The following is a 26,591-nucleotide window of genomic DNA, read 5'->3' as shown; positions in this document are numbered from 1 at the left end:
GGGTTTTCCCATTTCTGTCATTTTTCAGCCTCCTAAGCACTGTGATATGTAAATTGAAAAGGTTGCATTAAAGAAAGTAAATATTTATGAGCACAGTGGAAAAGTGCTTTAACTTCTGGATATGTCAGTTTGTCAAGTGCTGCAATGCTCAGAGGCTGTGAGTTATCACCTGAAAAAGTGTTGGTCCTTGGATAATAGTGTAGAAGAGTTCTTTTCAGGGACAGATTACATGATTTGTCATTATTTATAATACTATCGAAAAAACTGAAACAGATGAGCAACTTGTCACTCCAGGGAAGTTTGGTGCATCTGCATAGGAGATGAGTATAGGAGCCACGTAGCTTGGAGGATACCATAATGGTGATGATCCCCTCCTGATGGGCGGATCTCCTGACCCACCTCCATGCCCTTAATATTACGAAAGCCGATTATTTCTGGGGAAGAATTTTCACATGTCATTTCATGTCCGGCACACCGAAGTATTTCAGAAGTGGCATAGGAGAACACTGCTGATTGTGACCTTCTGACATTTCTCGTACACACCAAATTTTCCAGCTCACTGCTAAGCTTCTCCCTTCATCTTTCAGACTGCCAAAGGTTGTTGGCTTGTGCATGCCCATAATGGGTGCTTACCTAAGAGTGAAATTTTCTGGAAAGAGACTACTGATTCTTTTTTTTTCTCCTGACACTTAAGAAAGAAATGCCCTTTCTTGTCAGAATTTTGCATGGGAAAATCAGAATAGTGTCAGGGATGTACATTGTACCACTTTCCAGAAAATTTCCCTGCATTTCTCCAACTAAAGAAAAAGAAAGAAGTTTTAAGATCTGGTTATACTTTAACAGGTAAATTACCTGAAAATTCCATCTTTACTGAGACTGTTCTCAACTCAAAACAGGGAAAGACAAAAGTTTCCCTGCTGTTTCCCCAGTCTTTGTAGTTGCATGTAAACATGTGAGATAACTGTCCCAGTCAGTCAGAAATACCACAGTCATGGCTGGAGAAGAAAATAAAGCAACTCACCTTGAATACAGAGGAATTTGGAAAAGGAGAGAAAGGGAGAATGCAATGGAAGGGAAAGGGGTTGATGGTGTAGGTCAGGTCAAGAGCTTTATCACACAGATAAAGAGGGGAGAGAATATTAAGCGAGGATCAGGGTAAGTAGGAACAAATGTCAGGTCAGAAAATGAGGACTAGGACACAGGAATAAAATAAAAAAAGCTGGAGGTAGATCAGGCAAAGAGGGTCAGAAGTGAGATCGGAGAGGAGCAGTTTCAAGGAAGGAGAGTTGGATAAGTCAGAGGAGGGAGGGTGGAAGCAGGATTCACTAAGGACGTGGAAAAAATGGTGGATTATGTTCGGGGCTGGGGAACATCCATAAGGTTACAGGCCAAATAAGGCTTTATATTTTACTAGGAAAAAGAATCCAGGAGACAAAAGGTAGCAGCCATAGAAACCTACCAAGATAAAGACAGAAAATGGAAGATAAACTGATGGGCTGGGATAATCTCAGACCCCAAGTTCCTTTCACCTTGGGTCCTGGAACTCCTCTTAACAGTGAGTCCCATTGTAAACACTGCCTTAAATGTGATACTTTGGTCTCCTGTTCTCCCATCTAACAGAAATGGAGAAAGAGGGGTTGATTCCTTGGCTTCTGCAACTAACCCTATAAATTACAAGTATCATTTCATACTTGATGCCTACTAGGTGTGTTTTTTTAGACATGTCTAGCAGAGCTTTTATAAGGGTGTGTTTGAGAAATTACAGCCTCACTGCCTTTTCCTGTCTGCTCGCTGCTGATTTAACACCTCCTGGATTGCTTTTCCACAGGCTCTACAGGAGGAGATTAACATTTCCGGTAGTAAAATAAAAGTGAGTTACCTGAGCAGTCGCACAGCTGGCTACAAATCAGTCCTGAGGATCAGCATGACCCACCCCACCATCCCCTTCAACCTCATGAAAGTCCACCTCATGGTGGCTGTCGAGGGACGCCTCTTCAGAAAGTGGTTTGCAGCTGCTCCAGACCTGTCCTATTATTTCATCTGGGATAAGACAGACGTCTACAGCCAGAAGGTCTATGGGCTCTCAGAAGCCTTCGGTAAGTGATCCCAGGCTTTTGTCTTTTTAGAAGCGGCTAAATGGCATTGCACAATCCTTGTCCTAGATCGGTATGGTCCAGCTGCTAACAGATAAAATAGTTCTTGCTGGTTCACTGCTGTTTCCCTGGAGAGAATTTGGCCCAGCTGTTCAGACAGTACACACTTCTCTAGCAGATGAATACTTCTCTGTTCTCTGGCCCGTGGCCCAACACATGCATCCTGAGCTGCTACCATCATATTCATACAGAAGGAATGAATGGGGACTAGAGGCATTTGGCTACCTCTCACCCATCGCCGAAAGCTGTCAGCACTGCTTTGAAAAAAATCCGTAGAAAGCCCTGATCTCTACTCCTGCTTGTGTCTGACCTTCAGGATTACTCTAATCTTAGCTTAGCCTTTGTTACCCATTCAAGAACACCATCTCAAACTGAGGCATCATGGTCTTCTCTCTTGTGCCTTGTGCATTCATTTATATTTACCAAAGACTGTCAGAAGCTGCAAGACAGAGAATAGGAAGGCTCTGCATACTTAACATGGCACATCCCTAGCACTAAGCATTGTGGTCCATGCCAGCCACTCTACGGAATTTGAAGTCCACACTGGAGCAGGAAACTGTGCTGTGGAGGTATGCAGGCATACTCCATTCCTCATCCTGCTGCCGTCTCAGACCTCACTCAGCAAGCCCTGTGTGACGGTGGTAGAGTGAAGGAGTGTCACGGTTTAGCTCTGGCCCAGCCTCTCTGATCGGCAGCTAAACATGAACAGTTGTCATCCCTGTCCCCACATGCCTCACCTCACTAGACGGGAAGGAGAAAGGGAAATGAGATACTTGTGAACTGGGATTTAAAACTAAAACAGCTTTAATTAAACAATAATAAGGAAAATACTGTTAATGATCAAATAATAAAATACATACAAATACTCAAAATGCCCCCCATTCTAATGACTACATCACCACTGATGATGCAGAACAGGTGTGGAAAAAAGACCAGGGCTGGCCTCAGCAGCAGGTGGGAGCTGGACTCAGGAACTGGATTCAGAAATGCATGCATTCAGGATCAGGGGCAAAAAGACAGACAAGGTCCGTATTGGATGCCAGCCATCGAGGAAGACAGCTTGACCCTCATGATCCCTTAGTTTTATACCGAGTGTGTCATATATGGAACAAAATACTCTGCTGGTCAGTTTTAGGTCACCTGTAGTGTCCACTCCTCCCTACAGGTGCAACCCTTTCATGCCCATTTCACTTACTGCATTCTGCCAATAGATGTAATCAATGGCCTTTCTGCACACCAATGCTTCCTGTTATCACTTCTGCAGAGAAGTACAGTCTGAAAAACATGCAGTTAACTTTCAGAAAATAAAGTTACTTAGAAAAGGCTGAGTTGAACAGTTAGAAAACTGATTCTGCTTTAGCTCAGACCAGAACAAGGGGATATTTTGATTGTATAGTGAGCAGAGGTGGTGCAGCTCTGCAGTGATTGCTTCCCATCTGATCAACCCCCTAGAGGACATTCAGCTACAGGTCTTTGATAGAGTCTAGACTAGACCTTCTGGGCTGCCAATGAAATGTCATCAGTAAAATGAGAGAGATCTCAGAATAGCAAATAGACCTCTTGTTGACAGAAGGGTGGTTTGCTGATGCCTCATAGCTCAACTGGAGGTAAATCCCTTTAGAGGAGCTGTGGAGCTGTAAGGTGCCTTGTTTTCTAGAATAAAGAATGGGTGCCTTCCTCTCACTCAGGCTCAGCTGCCTTGAGCAGGCTGAATGATACAACTTGCTGATCCTTACCCAGTTTGAAGTCCACATTGAGAAACATGTCCTGGTAGCATATCCTGAAGCCTGTGTTTACCTGCTTTATATCAGCAGTATGTTCTGGAGCGTTCTGTGATGCAGCTCTACAGCCCTAGAGTACTCAAGCAGGTTTGGGAACATCAGCATTGAGGCTTTCAATGATTCTTACCTTTAAAACAGTGGAAAATACCAAGCTTTCATTTCCTAAATTACATCTTCCTCTGATACTGTCTGATTCTGTCGAAGGGTATATTTGATGGGGGATCCTGAGTTCACTCCAGGCTTAGCGTTTTTAAAGGGGGCTGGTAAACCTGTAAGATCAGACCTTTATTTTTATCTAACAGAAAAAGGAGCTGTGTAATTGCTTTTCATTTGTGTAGAATTTGCAGTTCTGCCCTGCTTCAACTGTTACTGCCAAAAAGGTCAGGTAGGGCAGAAGAAAAGCAGACCAGTGAAACTTATAGCAGGGTTTTGGAACTAGATGATCTTTAAGGTCTCTCCCAACCCAAACCATTCTATGAGTCTATGATTCTTCTGAGAAAACCATAGAAGAGTCATTATTCTTTCAAAAACATGGTTTTTTTTCTTCTACTTTATTTTACTCTTAAGCAACTATAATGTTCAGCGGAATTACTCCTGAAAGATGATGATTAGACATCATGGCAAATAAACCCTTTTGGTATTAACAAGTCAACTTGGTCTAAGGCCACTGTCTCTGAGGGAATTGCTGTCCCACGCCTCATTTGTATCAAGAAAGGCCATGATCTTTAGCAAGTTCCTGACATGCAGTCTTTGGTCAAAGTTAGTAGATAGGAGTAAAATGCTCCCACTTAGGAGTCCAGCAGTACTTTATACTCTCAAATACCCATTGTTTTAAAATGTCTTTAAACAGTGCCTTTTAAATATTTAGCACATTTGCCCATACTGTGTTGACCTTTTTAAATGCAAGATGACCTTTAAAGATAAAAACACTAGGATTCCACATTATAATGATGTCATCTGAAGTCACCAAAACACAGAATTTTTTAGGTTGGAAAAGACCTTTAAGACCATCAAGTCCAGCCATAAACCTAATATGCCAAGTTGAAATGAAATTGGCCGTTGCCTGTAGAAATATTCTTATCCCTGCTCAGTTGTGTGCTGACTGTGCATTTCCAGGTTACTAATCTTGGGGGAGGTGTCTTTTATTTTTCTGTTATTCATAGTTTCAGTGGGTTATGAGTATGAATCCTGTCCTGACTTGATCCTGTGGGAGAAGAGGACAGCTGTGCTTCAAGGTTATGAAATTGATGCTTCTAAACTCGGAGGATGGTCCCTGGACAAACATCATGCCCTCAACATACAAAGTGGTAGGTCGTCTGTAATATAAAACAGGAATAATGCAGTGTTACAAGGCCCTACAAATTCAACAAAAGGAAAGAAACCCAACCGGCACATGTACTCTCTCACGTATTTTACTAATAAATTATTTCTAGTAACCTACATTTAGGAGCAATTTGGTTCATGTAAATGCAAAAGAAACTGGCCATCTTGAAGTAGTTGAATGTCGGCATGTCTAACTTCGTAATGTCTTAATAGAAGTGTGTTAATAAGGAAAATGTTCCTAAAATAACAAAGGGGAGTCTATTCAGATGGGATTTTGCCACTGAGCATAATTCCATCCAGACACACCCTCTAATGTGAAAGTGTACTTGCAGAAACAAGAGGCTTCATGGGTCATAGGGGGAAAATGGAAGGTCCCAGAGTCCTTCAAGACTGTAGCAGGCTTGGAAGCTGACTAGAACATGTTCAAAAGATGGGAGCACTGTGTCCTGTCCCTCTGGATGATAACAGCAGTATGGGAGCAAACATTTAATTCAGCCCATATCACCACTGAAAACACTACACTTATAGGGAACGTAAGCAGATGAAATATTTCTCTAGAGACTACACTTCGGTCTCTTATCTTTCCATGGGCTATGTAGTTTCTTTTTACCTGGTAGGCTGCAAATTACAGAGCAAGGAGGGACGGAAAGGGGAGGTGAAAATTCATGAGAGGCTGAAAAGTGTATTTCATTCAAAGGTAAAGACTGTCGTTCTCCCTACATACTTCTGTTCTGCAGGAAATGTAATGGGTCTATAAAACTACTTATTTCAGATAAGGGGCTCCTCATCTGAAACCATCATAAAACAATACTATGAAAGATGATAAACTTCCTTGCTACTGGACAAATTCTCCAGCATTGCCAGTTTGTGCTCCCTTTGGTCTCAGTTTCCTTGTGTCTCTTTAATTTCTTTATTTCCTCTCTCTAGGAATCCTGCATAAAGGAAATGGGGAAAACCAGTTTATTTCCCAGCAGCCTCCTGTAATCGGAAGCATTATGGGCAATGGCCGCAGACGTAGCATTTCTTGTCCGAGCTGTAATGGTCTTGCAGATGGGAATAAACTCCTGGCTCCTGTTGCCCTAACGTGTGGGTCTGATGGAAGTCTTTATGTTGGAGATTTCAATTACATCCGAAGGATCTTTCCCTCTGGCAATGTCACCAACATCCTGGAGCTGAGGTACACTGTGCTGAATTTGGCTGTTATAGTTACACCCTTAAGTTCTATAGAACTCTTATGTAGAAAGGAACAAGGAAAATGAGCAAAAACCCACAGCAAAACAGAAAACAAAAGCTGTCCAGATTTGCCTCTTCCACAACTCTGTTGACTTTGATGTACCCCAGAGAAACACAGGCCTAACAAGTTCTTCCAGAATTGAATCGCACACCAAAAATATTGACACATTTCAGTACTGTTAAATCAAACTGTGGTGATGTCTGCCTTTCAGTGTAGTTAAAGACCAGTGGAAATTCTTAAAATTAGCAATCAGCCTTTGAGATAGTGTAAACTTGGAAGGACACAGCACTGATGATTATGTGTAGAGGTTAATCAAGACAAATGGTCATTCGTAAATAAGGCAGGGTGATCATCTAGGTAGTCATGGACTAGGATTTTCAAGATGGTTTTGGAGGGACAAACGTATCAGCCCCCTCAGATCCCAACTGCACAGCAGTGTCGGGTTGCCTAGATGGATCATCCAAAACTAAGTGAAATGTTTCCATTTACCCCAAATAATAAAAGAAAAAAGTCTAGATTAGGAGAAATAGAGAGGATGGGGAAGGAACATCCATTAAAAACATGGAAGAGGAGGGAAAAGTATAGAATTGTCATAACTTCTGAGAAAATGAAATAGATGGTGACTGAATCAAAATTTCAAATTGACCTCACTGGGCATATTTTTCCTATCTAAACTTTCCACAACAAATACAGTTACCCACTTCAAAGCACCAGGGCCTGCTTCCGGACTCTGTGACCAGAGGAGACTCACTCTAGGGAAGTCAGTAGTTAAACCAGTGTCTGTGAATGAGGCTTCTCTGCTTGGAGGACCTGACCTAGTCATGGGACATCTATATGAGGGCAGCACAGTAGAAAGGTTCACATTCCCATTTGCCTCTCAAGATTTGGCCTAAAAGTGAGAATCTTCCAGAAAGGAAGAACCACTCAGCTCTAATCAGATTTAATATCCTGGCTGCTTGGGACAAAAGTAAGGCTCCATTTCTGCAAGGGTTGTCAGGTGGAAGCTTACTAGACAGCTTACTATAGCAGCAGGATCCCATACGGCATTGCTTTGTATTCCCATTTACTCCACCAGGCCACATGTAAAAATCAAAGAGCTAATCTGCAGCAAAATTGGTGCAAGATACCATTAGTCCCGTTTAAAAACCCACCAACAGTCCTTGGACCTTGGTGAAGGTCTCGTTCAGCACATTGAACCATTGTCATAGATCATGGTGTATGAGAAAAAAAGATCCAGACAAGGCTGGCACTTGCAGAAGAGGTGTCTTGGAAATCAGGAGAAGTCATTGAGTTAGGAAGCCCGCAGTATAGGTGTTTGTGGTCACATCCCAAGGGGCTGCGGTACCTTTTAAGTAAACAGGCAAGAATCTGATTCTTGCTGTTCTGTTACGTGATATAGGAGAACATAATATCTCACATTCGTAAGGTAGGAAACTGGGATAAATCTTCAGCACTGGTCCCTTTTAAAGAATATAATATTCTTCCCATGCCAGAAAGTTATTTTAATGACCAAAGGTGAGATTTCCAGAAGAGCCTAGGTGATTTGAGGCCCAAATCCCACCACAACTGAGTGGGATTAATAACTCATTCCCAGAAGTACAATTTTGAAAACCCGATCCCTGTTTCATTGTCAGTGGAAATACCAGCCCCAGCAGAGGTTTTGCAGAGTATTTCCTGATTGGAAAAGAGAAAATTGGAAGCCTTAACAGAGTGGCCTTGCTAGGTTTTGTGTAGAGCCACAGAGTTAAATTTACTCCAGAGTTAAATCTGCTGGAACAATTGCTGCTTCATCTGTGCAAACACTTACGTTACTGGATCTAATAAACATTTCTTCACTCTGGTGTGCTATAAAGTAAGTGGGTTCAGATACTGTCTGACTAAAAGCTATGGAGGAAAGCTATTGCTTTTGGACTAAATGGAGTTTGCTTGGTCTTCTCAAATCAGCATCTCCTTGGAGATTAACACCCTCACTATTTGGCTTTTGGGTTTTGTTTGGGGGTGTTGTGGTTTGAGTGTAGCATTCTGTTGCAGAGAGGAAAGCAAATGCATTGTGGATTTCTGATAACTGCAGCTGGGTATGTAACCAGACCCATGAAAAATGTCCAGCTCGATGTAATTTCAGTCCTCTGGGCTGGAGTTCATGAGGTTACAGCAATGAACTGCCACCCATAACTGTGCAACTATTAAGTTACCTTTGTAAATCACAAGGTATTGCTTTCACTGAGAGTGAAAAAAAACTGTAAAGATATCTGCATCTACATATATTTAGTTCAGTACTGCTCTGAATGATAAAGTCTGCCTGGTCCTATCTCTTGCATAAGTGAATAACTCCAAGCAGGTGAGATCACACTTCCTTTGTGATATGCAGCAGTACATAAGTGAGCTCACTGCCAAGTAATATCCAATATAAAATATATCAGTGTCATTCCAGCTAAGTCTTTATTTATTATTGCATTGTATGATACAGTTACTGTCAAGTTTTCAATCTGCTAATAATGCATTGAACTGAGTTGCTAACACCTCATTCTTTCTTCTATTCCCTGCTTTCCTGTCTTCTGTCAGAAATAAAGATTTCAGACATAGGTAAGCCAACCAGTGGAGAATTCTTATGCTGCTCCCTGTCTTGTTGCATGTTATTACACAGTGAGCCACAAGTGCCATTTCCGGATGATTCAATAGCAAATGAAGCTGGCGCGATTAAAACTGGCGTAGGCAATCAGTCATCAGAACTGGGAGCCATTAATCACGGAGCAGAGTCACACAGACTTCTGCATGAGCAGTTATAGATTTAGACAGGGGAAGTACAGACACAAGAAGCAGGGTAGCAAGAGGAGGAGGATGGAAGGAAAAATAGGTGGGAATTAACCAAGAAAGCAAAACAGGGACACCATCAGGATACAGATCACTGAAATAGCTAGGTCGGAAACATAATTCTTATATGGTTAAATGACTTCCGTGAGGAGTTTGACAGGCATAATGAAGGACCAGATGTACCCCAATACCACCCACCTAGTATAAGTGTTTGTAACTCTGTCAGCCTGAGGTCTTCATAGAAAGCCTTCGCATTCCATGAAAGCATGTCAAGCTCAGATAGGAGGTAGTGTGAGTTATAACCTTAACAGGAAATGTGATAAAAAAAAGAAAGAGCAATGACAAGAAAACAAGATGAAAGAGAGACTCCTAAATTGGAGCTTTGTCACTAAAAATATTTGTCATTTGGGTTCACTGGAGTTTCAGTGAGTTTGGTCCAATCAGTTGCATTCAGGAAGATCCTTCTCCTCAGTTGCTTTCTAAATTAGAAGCTTAGACTGTGGAGTTTGGTTTTCTTTTTCAATTTGGGATTGGTTTTTTTTTTTTTTTTCTGCATGCTTCTTTTTATTTACTGTTTCTTTGACTTCATAGAGGCTGAGCAAAACCAGAAATGCTCATTTTTTTCCTGCATGCCTGGAAATGCAATAGAGTAGAAACTGGTTTTTTGTCTTATTGCCAGAACATTAATGAAGGGCTGAGCTTCCACGGTATAATGGACTGGCCCAAAGCATCTATTCGCAGGGCTGGGAGGTTAGTACACAAGACCTCTGCACTGACTGTCTTCATTAGGCTGAGTTCCAGCCCCCCAGCTCCTCTTTCATATCATTTGAAGGCAATAGAAAAACTCATTTCTGCTTGGAACAGCCAGGTTGTATCCTTAATACCCTAGAAACACACAGCCACTAAAGTGCACCTGCTTTGACAGGGAAGGGCAGCAGCTGAATACCTGTTGCAAGAAGAATTTTATATATGAAGGCAATAACTGAGTGAAGATGTATGGACTGGCCACAAATGCTGCAGATGCCATCAGAGACTTACAAAGCTGGCAGGGCTTCAGCCTTTAGACAACTCCTAAAATCTAACAAATGAAATGAAAGGAAGCGAAGACATGCCTGCTTCGATGCAGTCCAGAGGGGACCAGTGAGGGAGGAAGGAGATGAGGAGCTTTAGATCATATATGCCCATCTGTGAACACATTAAGGGAGTCACCCATGTGAGTTAGCAGCTGTTCTGTGTCATTTTCTATAATACTTTTTATTAGGAAGCCTCTTCATTCCCAAGCCACAGGGAAATGAGGGGGTGTAGTCTTAGCTAAAGCTCCAGTGCTCAGAGTTCTAGAAGGTCCTAAGCTTGACATCATTGACAGGCAACAGTTGCAAAGGGTATGGTCCACAGGACTGAATCCTAGCTAGTGGTCTGGAAAATCTGCAATCCATACACAAAAGCTTCCTCACTTCAGGGCAAAGGAGTCCTCTCCCCTGCATACCCTGTGGTTAGATTGATCTCCAGATGTTCTGGATCTACCAACTAAGTAGCTTGGCTCCATAGCACAGCAAAGGTAGCCTGGATGTAACTCTGCAACAGCCAAATGGATGTGTGTCAACATGACAATGTTAGCTAAGCCAAAAAGCATCACCAAATTGTGATGCCTCCCAAGTTTACACCTTTCCGTCATTCAATAATAGATTAATAGGAACTTAGCCCAGTATCTCTGTGTATGAATCTGTCTTGATGGGCTTATAGAAGGTAATGACTTTTTCCAAGCATGGCAATAATGATTAGCAGTTGATTATCATTATCTTTTCTCGGCAGGAACATGGATGGCAGTGAGGCATTCCTGTCTTGCAAATATGCAACAAGTGGCCACACTTAAATACATCCTTCCTTTCTTGTTCCCATTAATACCTTAGAGAGACAAATCTACGATTAGTGGCATAAAGAGATATGTCAGAAAACTGCCCTAAAATTGAATCGGAAGTCCTTTGCAGTCCCTGGATTGGCTTATGGCATTGCTATGAAGTTTTATTATCCAGCCTGTGACACTAGAAGAGCTTTGGGCATCGCACACAAACTGAAAGCACTAAAAGGCCAAGTGTAAATTCAGCTCACTGCACTGTGTGGCCTCCTTATATATTAATCAAGTGAATGTCACTCGGGGAAAAAAAAAAGACCAGTACCTCACAAAAGCTATAATAAAATCCTGTGTTTGTGAGCTGCAGGGTGCTTAGCATGGAGCCATGGAAACACAGCCCCAGTGAACAAAACCTCTTGGCTGCAGGAATTCAGTATTTCTTTAGTCACCAGCAAATGCATGTGGCCAGCAAGACTTGGAGGGGAAGTGGGCAACCAGCACAGTAACTCTTACAGAGGTGTTTTCATATGCTTGAACAGAGATGTCAGATCCAAAGCCCCAGAGGTTTACTCAGATAAGCTGTTATGAGTAACTAACTTTGGTTGTGTCTGCTCCTATCATCAACCACAGTGAGAGCCAGAACCATACTGTTACCATTAACAGAAGTTGTCCATTAGAAGACGTGGTAAATGCTTGGGGGAACTGAGATACAGTTAATCTTGTAAGAAAAATGCTAAAAATAAGTCAGACGTTTCATACTCAAAAAGTTACTGTTTCTCTTCAGTGCCTATGAAGGGAGTTAAGGCAGCTAGTTCATATGTAAATTCCCACCTTGCAACCATCTAAAGCTTTTTAAGATGAATTCCATGGCTCTGAACGGAACTGAATGAAAAGGTATAGTCTTCTGTCCTGGTACAGTATAGGTAACCTGCTAAAACCAGGGCCAATCTCCCTTTTCTGGTCTTTGTTCCTCAGAGACTCTTGAGCAGGAGATTTCTTCCTCAGACTCTTCCAAAACATGGACTCTGGGCCCAAGGGGATAATAACAGCTTTTGCTTAAAGTCTGTGCATCTATTATAGTACAACAGAAGAAATCCAGAGGAGTGCCACCTCTCTGCCTGCTCATCCAATTGTTATCACTTTCTTTCCTCACACCTGTGTGTAAAGAATCTTGTAAAGCATAAGCACTTTAAAATGGCGTTTGAATTTCCAAACATATCTGCAGAGCAACCCAAATGGCACTATCCTGTCCAAATAATGAGAATGAAAAAAGGAAGAAGACAATGGAAAAAGGCAGATTTTTGAGAGAGCCTACATGCAGCCTCAAACAACTGGAGTCACTGTGGACTCGGAAGATTTCCCTGTGCTTTCCCAGTGCTCACTGTATCGTAAGCGTACAAGGAAGCCATACCACTTTCATTTCCCTTTGGCCTGCAGAACTTCTGCTGATGAAACTGTCCTCATTCCCAGTGACTACACCATCATGCCCGCTAATACCCACTAAAGTGTCTGGTCTTGGCTAGGACCAACCCACCCCATCTCTGCAACTTTGGTTTCTTGCTTCAGGGAATTGAAATACCAAAACAGTGCTCAGGGTTTCTTCTAACAAACCTTCACAACAAAAGGAATACTCTGAATGGGAAATCAGCTCTTCATCCATAGCCCTTTTCTAGTGATGGCAGTGTCAATATGGGGGATAAATATTCTAAGACTACAAATACTGTAACTGATTAAGTCCTCTGAATAGAAAAAAGTCCTGTATTTTGTTTTGGTCTGTTATCTGACTAAGCAATGAGACAGGGTGAAAGGGGAAAAAAATCCTTACTGTTTTACCCCAGGCAGATTTATTTCAGTTGCTGTTCAGTTCAGTCCAGTTTGCCACTTGGATTTGCCTGTCGATTGTGGCTTTAAATAAAAAGCAAAGCATCTGTGTTCCTGGCTCCAGTGCTCATGCTTTATCACAGATGCGGGGAAGCAGTTTGGCAACTTTTACATTACTAATGTATCTTTATTTAGCATCTCTCATCCTGAAGGATTTCAAAGTGTTTAACGCTCCAGTGTATAATGCTGTGTGATCCGTGCAAGGGCAGAGCATGACACCTTCCCAGTACAGTGGTGAAAACTCTTGGCAGGGGCCAAAGAAGTAAATTCCAGCTTGATAATTTTTAATTGTTAGGTTTCTATTTTACCTTCCTTGCTCCAAAGCATCCCAGGTTAAATACTCCATTCCCTAAGCCATCCCAGGGGCCCATCCTCCCACCCACAAAATCCGTATGCATGCAGCAGGGTGTAGGAGACCATGATAGGCTGTGCTTAAGAAGTCTAGCCAATAAAAATGTACCAACACTTCCTATTGCTCACACAGAGCCATGCTGGAGAAATTTGTGTCGGGACTACCCATACCATTAATAAAATTAGATTTAGAAAGGCAATTGTACATCTTAGGAGAGTTTCACTGTCAACTCACCAGGTGAAATCCAGAACAGGCTTTAAGAGAACCAAGATTAGATTAATCAAGAGTTTCTACCTCTTACAAAGCACATGTGGTACTACAGGTGTGTGTGCCTCTGGGGCATCCAGCTATGCAGAGGATTAAAAGTTTAACCAATCAGAGCTCATTTTTTAATGATTATGAGCTTTGAACTCACCCCTACTTTTCTGCAGCATCTGTATTCAGGACCTCATTAATAAAAGTAAAGTTCTCAAGGTATTACCTTAATATGACAGGTGTTTGCCTAGTCAGTAAACCTAGGTGCGAAGTACCATTCAGCTTTTCTGCTGGATGAATGTTTTGCTTTTACCTGGTTCTCTGATCCATGTTTAAACGAGCCAGCTTTGGTTTGTGTCCATTCTACACAAAGGCTGGGATTAGAAAATAGCTTCCACAGAAGTTTAATCGTAACAAATAATAACAATATCACAATAATAATAACAAAATCCACAACAGTGAGGCTATGAAATCCAGAAATAAATTAAAATGATGGCACTGGGAGAAGGGAGTAGGAACCTCCAATTCTGGTACCATTTTTCTCCATCTTTGGGAAAGTCATTTGCCTTTGCCCATCTGCAAATGTTCTGCTGTAAGACTCAGTGAAGGCTATCTGTGCTTTCTAGGCAAAGATGATAAAGATTTGCAAAGTGCCATTAAAAATATCGTCTTCTTGTCCATCTCCAATGCAAACTAGAGATTATGAACAGCTGAAAAGCTGACTGACATTCAGCTGGGCTTTGTTAGGACAGTCAGCAGAAAATGCAAGGCCATGATCAAAATGGATAGTGGATTCCCACTGGGAACTTCTTCCACCAGGGTTGACGCCACTTGCTTAGTGTGAGTGACATGCAGGTAAATGAAATAATATCCTACCAGGCTGTTGTCATTGGAAAGGAATACAGATGGAGACTGAACTGTCAGTCTGGAGCTGCCTTGAAGGTCAGAGCATTTTATTTAGCCAGAATCAGTGTAATTTGTGGAGATGAAATCTGCTCAGACTATAATAGGATAAATCACAAGGGATATTCCAGAATAAATCAAAAAGGCTTTTTTTTTCCAAAGTATTAAGTAATTTGAATGAAGAACCAACTCACAGCTTTTTAAAGCAGAGAATAATTCAGTAGTTTTTATATGTCTGAAGAGAGGTTAATTTTCCAAATATAAAGATTGAAGGAGAGAGGAAATTTCTCATTAGGAGGGACAGACCTAACTGTGATAGACATGCAGGCATCTAGCCAGCTTCTCCTGGAACATTTCCACTAAGTGCAAAGTACTGAACTATGGCCCATACGTTTATTATGAATTCTTGGGACCCAATGAGTTTGGACAGCTCGAAGGTGTTCTGGAGAAAAGTGGAGATATTTTCATACTTGTTCTAATTACTACTTACCCTTTCTTAGAGGGAAGGAGACCTGGTTCAGGCAGCAGGTGTTATGAATTTAATCTGTTGGTTTCAGGCTTAGAAGAGATGCAGCTCAATACACACTAGTTAGTAAACATTGAATTTTAAAAAAGAAGTTGATACATTTCCTATCTAAATTAAATTACAGATAGAATCCTTGAAAGACGATTTTTTTAAGTTGTGTCTGCCTGTTTTTTTTCTGGCCAGTCCCATGTAATGCTTTCCCTTAAGTGGATTCTAGTTTATTTACTTCTTCAGTCTTGGGCATATTTAGTGTTGCAGTAATAGCGCTAAAAAATTATCTTTCCATTTGCTCAGCCCCATTTTCTCAGCCACCCTTCCTTGTTTTATAGGAAGCAGTGAGTGAATGGGGTTTCACAGGGGACTGATGTTCAGATTCCTCAGCCCTCCTCCTAGTTCATGTTTTATTTGGGGGAAAATGTGGTACTTCAAGGACCATTTTGTTTCTCTCTTCATTGAGGTCCAGCTCAATTCACTGGCAGGACTTCTTCTGATCTCCACACGGGCAGGACAGGACTGTAAAGTCTTTGCTGGAATCAGCAAGAGCACCAGATAAGCCCTGATGCATTGATCTTCAAGAGTATATTTTTGAGTGCTTCTTCCTGGGGGTTTGCTTTAGGGTTTCTATCCTGGGTTTTTTCTTGAGACGGCAGGTTTTATTTTATTTTTTTGCTTTGTTTTCTGCACATGGTGTATTGTGATTTCCCTTCACATTTTGGCACAGCACTAACACCAGTTTCAGGACTGTGTCTATATTAAGCAAGTTAAACGATCCCACACACTGGAACTCAACCTGTAGTAGTTCCTGGAAGCTCCTTCCTTTGGCAGCTGCCCTTCATGCCAGAGAGCAAAACAGGCACAGTGACTGGTTACAGATATAGCTCAGGATCCTGTGCTGTAACACACTGTGTACTACCATTGTCAGACATGGCACTGCTTCACTTTCCTAGTCTGTCTGCTGTCTGCGTTCTTGTTCTCTAAAGTGCTTGCATTGCTTTTTGACTTAAACAACTAATCTGAAAAATAACACCACCATAACCTTGTTTTTCAGCCACAGCCCAGCTCATAAGTATTACTTGACCACAGATCCAATCACCGGCTCCGTCTACCTCTCTGACACCAACAGCCGACGTATCTATAAAATCAAGTCAACCACATCAGTGAAAGACATTGTGAAGAATTCAGAGGTCTTGGCTGGAACCGGGGATCAGTGCCTCCCATTCGATGATACCCGATGCGGAGATGGAGGCAAAGGCACTGATGCTACCCTTACAAATCCCAGGGGTGAGTCTGCTGCTTCTCAGTGGGCTTTTTTGAAGAGATCTGTTTCAAAAGGGCTTGTTAACGCATGCTGGAGACTGCTCTGCTCTTCAATTTAGAAAATGCCCTCAGATTTTGCAAGCCTTCCCCAGTCACCCCACAAACACATCCTGAGGCTTTCCGCTCTGGAAATAAGTAGGTGGGTCTCGCCCTCAGCTAGTCCTGGCTCTTCTTGTTGAGGTGGCTGGGAGGAATGCCAAACCAGAGGGGTGCGGTGATGGGTACACAAAAGGGCAATAGAATAAAACCACCCACCAATTTTCTACCCACTTAGCCACTTCTTCTCCTTACCAAATAACAGTGTTTGGTCCTTCCCACTTCAGACTGGATTCACTTACATTCAGTTCACTGAGACTTTCTTAGCATTAAAAAGAATAAAATGTTCTATAAACTTCACTATATATATAAAATAGCAAAAAGACCAGCATACAGATCAAAGATACATAAGTCAAGGTTTATACGTTGGCATTATGTATCATGACATCCAGTTTAAATCCAGTAGGGAGGTGGATACTGGTTTTGATATGGGAATAGTCTAACTCAGCATGACTTCACCTGGCTCCTGATTAGCTTACTTAAATGTGATAAAAGCACAGTCAAATCAGAATAAAAGCATCACACAGCCTTCATGACTGTGAACTAAATTGTTCCGAACAGGTTTAGCCAAACATATGCGGTCCTGTGTGGAGCCAAGACTTCAGTCTGGCAGTCTCAAGGTAACAAGCTCTGCATATGGAGGATGTCGCTCCTTCCAGCTGTCCACAGCTCCTTAGAAAAATATAAACAGAGGGTATAGAGAAGAGGTGGAAGATACTGTTGGTGTACACATCCTGTGCAGTGTTTGTGAAGACAGGCAAGAAAGACCCCCATGTAGGAAAGCTTCTAGAAATGTGGCATTTTTACCTCTTGTATATCATCTTGCCCAGTTGTTAGGATTGTGGGGACTTATTTATATGTTCTTGGCTTTGACATCAAGGTGCTACAGGTTTCCTTTTTCCTTCCATCTGGGAGTGGTAGTTCCCTCCTTCTTCACCACAGCAATTTCCAAACTTATTCCAACTTCTTTGTAAAGCAGCCTCTCAGCAAAACCCAGAGATGCTTTAATAAGTTATTTTACAAAGAGAAAGACAGCTGAGCTCGTTTCTCTTCTTGGCTAGACTTCTCAGGAAGTTATTTTTCTTGACATAGAAATGACATTGTTGTTACTGAATCCAAGAAACCCAAACTGATCTAGTGACCTTTTGTGTCAGCTCGAGTTGTGAATTTTTTTTTTTTGTTACACATTGGCTCGTTGTTTCCTGGCAGGATGCAGAAAAATATACCTTGGGAGATCTGGTTTTTTTGCCAAAGAACACTGAAAGTCAAACTGCTACCCTCATAATATTCAAAGGGCCCAGCATGGTTTCCAAGCACTCCAGACTCCTGTGGGATGACCATTATGTTGGGATAAAGTATTGCCAGAGGTACAGATATAGAAAGGGAACAACTATGTGTGGTCAGGTTGCAGTGTAGAAATTGTCTCACTGAAATGAGAGGGCTGAGTGGAAAAAAAAAGGTGACTCAGGCAGAGAGATTCAGGCAGTCCAGCAGATGAGACATGAGATCGGGGAATCCAGAGATCTTTAATGCAATTCTCTACACTACTTTGATGTTTAACCAATATGAAAACCCACAGCCCACAACTTCTGTTGGACCTCTGTTCTCTCTTGTACAAGATAAGAGGAATATTATTAATTTCCCTGCATGGGTGGATGTTGCAAAGTTTAGCTGCTTTATGTTTCTGCATTAGTATGGGAAACAGAGCTCTTGAGTTCAAAGCTTTCAGCACTGAAATCCTTCTTGTTGGTAATTCAAGCTCTCAGGAGGCTGTTCTTCCACCTCAATCATGTAACGGCAAAATGAACACATTCATTCCTCACAGCTCTGAAATTTTGCAAAATAGAAGTAAATTGAGGGTGAAAGAGGAAATGACGCGAAGCAAAATGGCAACGCAAAAATAATAATCCGAAAAGCCCACACAGCCAATGGGAAGTTAGTAAACACTGTTCCTGATCTAGTTCTAGCCTGACTTTGTAGAAGCTGCTGAGACAATAGGTTTGGCAGGTGTGATTCACTTCCCATTCACCTCAATAAATGATTAGCACTGACAATGTAATGTCATCACTGTTTATACCTTCGTGGCAGTTCACAGAAAAATCCATCAAATGTTCTTCCACGGTGTGGTTGTATTTCATAATAGTTCAAGGTGTGATGCTTAGGGACATGGGTTTCAGTGGAGGACTCGGCAATGCTAAGTTAACAGTTGGGTTTGATGATCTTAAAGGTCTTTTCCAACCTAAACAATTCTATAGAACAAAAATTATTTTTTGTACAAGTAACCAGTAGTCTTCATGTTGCCCTCTGCTTCTCTGTCTTGGCAGGGGAATAAACAACCATAAGTGAATGGTTGGAGGAAATTTGAAAACAATTCTGTAGCCATAGAGACATCAGCTGGCCAGGGAACGTCTTAGAAAGTTCATTTCTTCAAAAATCACCACTCTTCATGGGACTCTGCTTTTTAAGGCTAAGACTGGGGTTTTGTTAAGGCTAAAGCTGTTTTTTAATTACTGCATTCAAAGTAGCATTTGCGTATTTTAAGGACATCATTGCCTTGTTCAAAAATTGTAAGGAAATAAGGTCTTGTCTCCACTTTCATGATGGTTTAATTAGCTGATATTTGCAGCTTGCTGAAAAATACTGTGGGAATACGCTTCTGCCAGGTGAAAACCAGCAATTCATGAAGACTGGACAATCCATTGTGAAGTGTTGACATCTACCTCTTAGCCTCTTGGACCACTCAAGCATCTGGTCTAAGTAGATTTTTTGGCTCTCTTCTTAGCAGAAACTGCTGCCCTGAAGGCAGTTTTTTCTATGCCAGTACATGTGTCCAAGGGAGGATGAACCACATTCTGGGAGTGCTGATCTTCTGGAGAAAATAGCCTGAAGGATGAGGTCCCCAAACCAGTTAACACTGTTCAGAATGGTTCTGCACTTTCTGAGCTTCAGCCTTTTCCTCCTGGTTTTGATCACTTCTTCTAGTTCCCACCTCACCTCCTTTGAGGCTGGAGTGGATAATTTCATAGAATCTCATGGGACCCCGGGATTGTTTGGTTAGGAAGGGATCTTCAAAGCCCATCTAGTCCAACCTCCCTGCTGTGGGCAGGGACATCTTTCACTACATCAAGTTGCTCAAAGTTCATCCGACCTGACCTTGAATGTTTCCAGGGATGGGGCATCCAAAGCCTGTTTCAGTGTCTCACCACTCTTGTCACAAAAAAATACTTCCTTATATCCAATCTAAAACTACCCTTTTTCAGATCAAAAACTTTGTCCCTTATCCTATGAATACATTTCTCTGAAGTACCTTTTGGACAGAGGTTCTTGTGTCTCTTCACTGAGAGAGTGAGAACTCCATTTAGATGATCAACTTAGACAAGACATTAGGAAGGATAAAAACCGCCCCAGGAATTTTACCCTTCCTGTGTCTTTGGCTTCTTTGATAAAAATGGGCTATACATATACATATGATCAATAAATGCAATATTGGTGGCAGTCGTTTGATCAGAGTAGCTATCATAGCTAGTAGGAGCCAATCTGATACTTCCAATCATTCAAATCATTTGCCACAGAGCACAGCAAAGCTTTCAGATGCTAATGAATTTCAATATATCCTTGCAAATTAAAATGTTACCACTTTCTAATTATCATCTGCTAATAATGATCCTCTTTTACAAGCAATCTAAAGAAAAATTAAAACTCCAGCTTGTCAGAGCATTTGTTTTCATCTGAATACTCACCAGTGGTTCTCCTCGGGAAAATGTTGTGGCAGAGAAATTACCAAGGAGCCTGCAATTAAAAGAGATTGCAGTGACAAGGCTGACACAATAGGAAGAAGGTTCAGAAGGGATGTGGTGGGGAGGGGAGGTCTCATTCATTTAGCACCACAAAAACAATGCAAAATGAAGTAATTAATTTGGGGACAGATTGCTTCCTTCGCTGTGTCCTGCTGCATGTGTAAACAAAATCTCAGTTGTTCACTAAGCGTTCAGGAGTTTGATAGAATTTAAAGAAGAAACTCAACTCTCCACAATCTGTTAACATTTTTATTGTCAAATGGTAAAGTAAGGGCCGTTCAGGGAAGACTAGAGATTGAACAAAATATTTTCTCTCTTTCTGTGGCCAGAAAAGTTATGTAGGGAAAGAGGAAATGATAGAGTGATCTTTTCCAGCTAACATTCCAGATTCTTGTCATCGCTATTTAGAGGACTTTCTGAAGAGGATGTACCTGTGCTTAGATGCCTCCATCAGTTGGTCTGGAAACCTCCCTGAAAACTTCAGTTTGTTATTCCTGACACCTTGTGCTAATAATATCCACAATTTGTGTAGCCATAGCATGAAAAAGTGTGGCCATTTTGAGTCCACATCGTTGTTTCCTCCGTGCCTTTCTTAATCTGTTCTTATTTTCTAGTTCCTTTCTTGACCACGTAAGAGCACAAAGCTGATCTTTGCAAAAAAACTTTTCACAGGAATTTTTTCCTGTGAGCTATTTTACAGCTTGTCATTGCACATGGGCAGTTAGGCTTCCTCCTTCCTCTGTGAATTCCTCTGTACTTATTTACATTGATTTTCATTTGCCATTTTATCACTGTCATTCAGCGTTCAGCCAGACAAGAACGCTCCAAATTTGGATTCCTTTAGCACCTGCTCTTTTACTTAAAAGAGTTTTTCCCCACCATTTTTTTTCCTAAGTAGAGCTACATGGGCAATGCAATCACTTTTAGCAGGTCGTTTCTTAGAACAAACCCACCATGTCCCCATATCTTTTTGCAGCATAACGTTGAGCTGTCACCTCCTCACAGTACAAGGTCCTGACATTCCAAGCAAATGTCATCCCGTCACAACTTTCTATCATCACAACTCAGTGGTGTGATGCACGTGATGCTACAAGCCCTTGTTTCTTATGAGATCTCCTACCATCCAAGAGGCACCAGCATGATTTCGTAACACATGTATTTCATATCTTGGAGCTTAAAGTTTGGATCTGCAACGCTACCTGGGTAGTGGCAGCAGATGTTTTCTCTCGGTAACTGTGAGATTGAACTTTGAGCTGGGTGCTGTAAATCTTTAATACTCTGATGTTCCTATGGAAACGTGAGAGAAGCCATCTGTCAAAGAAGCCAAGGCCTTTGGCTTTACATGCACAACACGTGAATTACGCATTTCTGTGCCCATTTGCAGGAGCCAACTCCCAGCACTGGAATTGTGCCATTATCAGAAAGGAAACACAGAAAGTTCCAATCTAACCTCTGCTATCTGCTGCAAAGAAACTGTGAGATACTTCTTTTCCTTTCCACAGAAGTCATCCATCCAAAAACACTTTGTGGGAGACCAGGGCTCCCCTCTGTATTTAGATTTGATTCCAAGACAATCAGCTAAAATCAGGAAGGGATTGGAACAGTTGCTGTGTGAGGGGCATGTGCAAATTGGAATTTATAGCTTTGGCGTGTGCAAATGGGAATTCAGGGCTTTGACAGACTGAAAACTCTGTTACCCTGCAGAACATCCCAGGAAATGCAAGGCAATTGAGATTGCTTAGCCTCTGTGAAAGGAATAAGCAGAGAAGTGCTCTGTGATAAGAACACATGCACATGCCATTGCCTTGGCACAGGATGATAAGTGGTAACTTTGCTATCCCACTTTAACATATTTAGGTGCGCAAGCTCTTTGTCTAAGACGGAATGCGAAATAAAGTTGTGCTCTATCAACTGATCAGAGCTGACTTGAGAGCCAAAGTACATACAGGTTATTATTACTGTAACTTGTTAATCAGACCAGCCATCAGACCTCAGCACTGAACACTGTGAGCAACTGTCAGCACACACTGCTGATAAGTCCAATCCAATACATATGGAACTAGCTACGAGAGAAAATTCTGCCTCATTTAAAATCACATTATCCGGCCTGCCACACTTCACTGCCTTTTGGCCTGTCACACAGGCTAATGGACAGGTGCCCTGAACAATACTTGTTGTGAACTTCGGAATGGGTAAGAGTCTCTTGTGTTTGACAAAAGCCAATTAAGATCAACTCAACCTTCTATCATGCCTTTTCCGAAAAATCATGTCTACCATATCACTAAAAGAGCTCAATTGTATTGCTGATTGTCAAGGACACCAACAAACAGTAAAGAACTTGCCATTCGGTAGGCAAAATAATTAGAGGAGCAGTAACCTTCAACAGCAGATGCCAGTGATGGGTGACGTGTCAATATCCCGGATGCCTCGTTGAACAGAGCACCAACCGGGGCACAATGCTGACTCATCTCATGGCAGGTAAAGACAGCCATGAAAGCCATGTATGCCAGTGAGATATTGATGCTTATACTGCCAGATCCCTCTGCAGCTTTTGACAAAGTGCTAAGATACAACTGATGTGTTTATATTATATAGTAAGAATAAATGGCCACCACTGCTATGTCTTCTCTGGTAGCGTTCAGATGTGCAATAGGTACTTGCCTCTCCTCTTCAATGTTCTTGTTTCACGGTCCTGCAAAGATCTGTCCTGTCTTGGCATAAATTAAATACAAATGTTGGAATACGGGACTATAGGCAATCTTTTGGGTCATTTAGACCTGTCATCTATTATCTCAGCAATCCTGTCACATAAACCTCTCCAAAATTAATGAACTTCATCTTAAAAGCAGCAAGTAATTTTTTTCTTCACTGCCCTAGGGGCTATTCTGAAACCTCACTGCTCTGATGGTCAAGTACCCAATCCAGGTCAAAATTATGCCCTTCAGACAGGGAGATGTTGCAAAGAACAAATTAAAATGCTGGGTTTACCTGCTAGTGAAAATACACAGCTCCCATTCAACTCAGTGATCTGAAACTGCAGTTCCCTGACTCCTAATTGACTTTGAATCAAGAGTTTGCAACCCTGTCTGAATCTCTTCCTTTACCTTAGCTCAATAGAGAAGCTTGTTCTTTCTTTCAAACAATCACTGAGTCCTGAGGTTTTCCTGCTCCTATTTGCAGGCTAGATTATCTTCTGTGGGTTTCTGTATGACCAAATGAGATATGTTTTTCCACATATCACTTACCTCCATGGCTTCCAGCCCATGCAATAGTTACAGGGCTGGCTGAAGGCCATGATTTAAGTTGCCAAAGGAAGCAGGGGATTAGCCTCTGCTACATGAAAATCTAAAATTTTTGATCTGTGAACTACTGCATCTGTGCTTCACAGCATAGCTCACAGCGGATGAAGACTGAGAGTAAATGTTTCAAACAAAGGGATCTGGCTGCAAAACAGCATTTTGGAGAAACACAAGATCTGATCACTTCTCAGAAACATTCCCATACTTCCTATCTGAAACAGAATTTCCATCTTTTCTGTCACCATGATGACAGCCAAAAAACATTGTAGTGAGGATTCATTTCACAGGATAAATATCCTTTGGCGATACTTTCTGTAGTCTCTTTTTATAGCCAGGTGAGGGGGGAAGGTGTTCCAAAAAGGGTTCATATAATCTCTTATGGATATCTGGTGATATCGATTACACCCTAGAAGTAGGCATTTCTCTCCACTGCTTGGAAAAGATCCAGGTACTTGCTTTGATGCACAATGCAGATGTCTGCTTTTTGCCAAGTGATTGTTACCCTGTTAGTGAAAGAAACCAAACAAGAAGATCCTAGTATTCAAATACTCATATATTCCAAGCAGAATTTTCACTTGCATAGGAAAGGATGTTACAAGCTTCTGCATTCTTTTACTGTTCCTTTACATTCCTCGAGTGTCTTGAAGACACTCCAATATTATGCTGAGCAGCATTCTGCCACTGTAGGGTGGATGAGATGGATTACTCTATTAGTATCTGTGGAGTTATTTTTAATTTATACTAGCATAAAAGAGAGGTGAATGAGGCCCTTAACTTCTTATTCCTGCTTTAGTCATGGACTTCCTCTGTGACCTTGTGAAAATTGCTTTATCTGTTATTTTCCTGATATGTAACATTAAGATGATCATGCTCACAGACTGCTATGAGGTCTAATTAGTAAGTGTAAAGCCCCATGAAATCTTCTGATGGAAGATGCAGGGTGTAGCTGGCTTGGAATAAAGAGGATTAAAGGAGGTTGTGCTAACATAACAAATACTTGAAAAATTATACTTAAGGGGAGGTGAAATGACACATATCTGCAAGTGAGGAAATGAGAATCAGCAGTGTGTAACTGTTATCGGCAGACCTCAAATCCACTGACAGAAGTGTGTCTACAAAGGATGTTTTGACAATGAAACTGTTCAGAAATAGGTGAAATACCATAGATTAGTAGGATTATCCTAGGAAAAAAACCTTCCACTGTTATCTATCTGGAATTTGATGGACCTGATGGGTCTTCTGTGACCTTTTTCAGTGCCATTCTGAAGATTCGCCAGTATAGTATTTTCATGTGCATAGCTTAATATTCATCCCGTGAGCAATAACACGATGTTTCTGTACAAGACATGTAGTTATTAGAAAATCTTTTCCTTTCAGCGGTTCACTGAATGCCATGCCCTTTTCCAGAAGTGAGCAGGGATTTCTAAATTGCATCATGTGCAGTTGGAAGTGCCTTTGGTAGAATGGTACCGCTTCAAAGGTCCTGATAACCAGGACTTCCTCATGTCTAACTCTCATCTCATACTTTTTCAGTTCCATAAAATGTATCACTCCCAACCAAACTAGCAGTCTTACTCTTTCATGAACATCAAACCATACACTGTCTTCCATTCATCTCGTAACTGTCAGGTTGCTGTTCCTTTCTGACTTGCTTTTGCCATCCCCAGGCATCACTGTTGACAAGTTTGGGCTGATTTACTTTGTGGATGGCACTATGATCAGGCGGATTGATCAGAATGGGATAATCTCAACTGTATTGGGTTCCAATGATTTGACATCTGCGCGGCCTCTCAGCTGTGACTCTGTCATGGACATTTCTCAGGTAAGACAATGTTTTGATTGGGTTTCTACAGAACAGAAGCCTATGCCTTCACCCTGTCTGCATGTCTGTGTGCCTCCCCAGGTTTGACGAAGAGGTAAGAGCTCAAGGAGAATTACTTCTCTACTTGTTTTATAGTATGAAAAGATCAATGTCAAAAAGAAATATCCTATAAAGACTGAAGTAAAGACCTAACTGACCTAACCCAGAGATCTCTGGGGAGAGATTTTCTAAAGATGTCCCAGCCACATAAGAGACTTCTTTCCAAGCTCCTGATCAGCTGGGAGACACAGATTCCCTGGAAAGCAGGTTTCATTAGACTCATTTATCAAGAAACTAGGTACTTTAAACTAAAAAGACAAGGCAGCACTACTCATTTCGGTAGGGCTTATATGTCATGCTCTGTTATAACTTGGCTAACCATAGTTTTTTCTTTGCTTCTCCCCATCCTAATTTGGCCCAGCATAATTTTAGACCTGAATGAAATTAACATCTAGGAAATACTGATTGGAGGCTATGGTGCCAAAATTAGCAACAGCAGGAAAACAAGAACCTTGAATTGAATCAGATTGCAAATTCATTGCAGCTATTATCATGCTGGGCTTAAGTCCTGCTGCTTAAAGGTGGAGAGAATAAAAAAAAGAGAGAGAGAAAAAGAAATCTCAGTTTGATGATTGCTTTATTTCTGGATGGCACAGAAGAGAAAACTGTTAGAGCCCAGCACTCAGTTTTCTGGAGCACTGGCCAACCTGTCAAATTGTGCCGGTTTAGAGATAGTGTCCTTTGAAACTTTTGTGCCACTTGTTGTTTGCCTGGCTACAGGAATGTTGCCCTCTCCTATGAAAATAAACATCATAGCTGGAGGGCTAAGTACTGTTATTCAGCCACAATACTTGTCAATGAGGTTTCCTTTTTGTGACTACCTAGATAATTTCTATGCTCCCATATGGAATCTATTCTTCTTGGTTTTCCCTCTAATTTGAAAAGATTATTCTTACTTCTTTGCACTGGTTCCCACTGTCCACAATTTGAACAAGCTGAAATTATGAGTTTAAAAGCTTTCACGCCTTCTGTGGAAGCAAATTTTGCTGGTTAAAGGCCATCTTGTAGTGTGTTTTTCATCTTGCAGGCATAGGTGTTTTATTTATTTGAATTTCAGAGGCAGTTGCCACCAGACCATTGTGGATTCAGG

At 41.5% G+C, this 26,591-nt stretch overlaps 1 protein-coding gene across 10 annotated transcripts in view; it reads left to right on the top strand.

Annotated features, from left to right (window-relative positions):
* TENM4 (teneurin transmembrane protein 4) overlaps positions 1-26,591 on the top strand; it is a 606,655-nt gene that overhangs the window by 532,015 nt on the left and 48,049 nt on the right. For 8 of the 10 annotated variants that reach the window (XM_054066504.1, XM_054066489.1, XM_054066498.1 and 5 more), the window contains 6 exons: positions 1,829-2,096; positions 5,098-5,241; positions 6,185-6,434; positions 9,054-9,074; positions 16,120-16,352; positions 25,248-25,402. In XM_054066504.1, the coding sequence (XP_053922479.1) occupies positions 1,829-2,096; positions 5,098-5,241; positions 6,185-6,434; positions 9,054-9,074; positions 16,120-16,352; positions 25,248-25,402 (1,071 nt within the window). The remainder of the gene's footprint in view (positions 1-1,828; positions 2,097-5,097; positions 5,242-6,184; positions 6,435-9,053; positions 9,075-16,119; positions 16,353-25,247; positions 25,403-26,591) is intronic. The other 2 variants (XM_054066514.1, XM_054066550.1) reach the window with 1 other exon arrangement.

The sequence above is a fragment of the Cuculus canorus genome, chromosome 1 (genome assembly GCF_017976375.1).
Source record: "Cuculus canorus isolate bCucCan1 chromosome 1, bCucCan1.pri, whole genome shotgun sequence".
Classification (NCBI taxonomy): domain Eukaryota; kingdom Metazoa; phylum Chordata; class Aves; order Cuculiformes; family Cuculidae; genus Cuculus; species Cuculus canorus.
The sequence above is the reverse complement of the archived record's forward strand: the minus strand, read 5'-3'. Positions and strand labels throughout refer to the sequence as shown.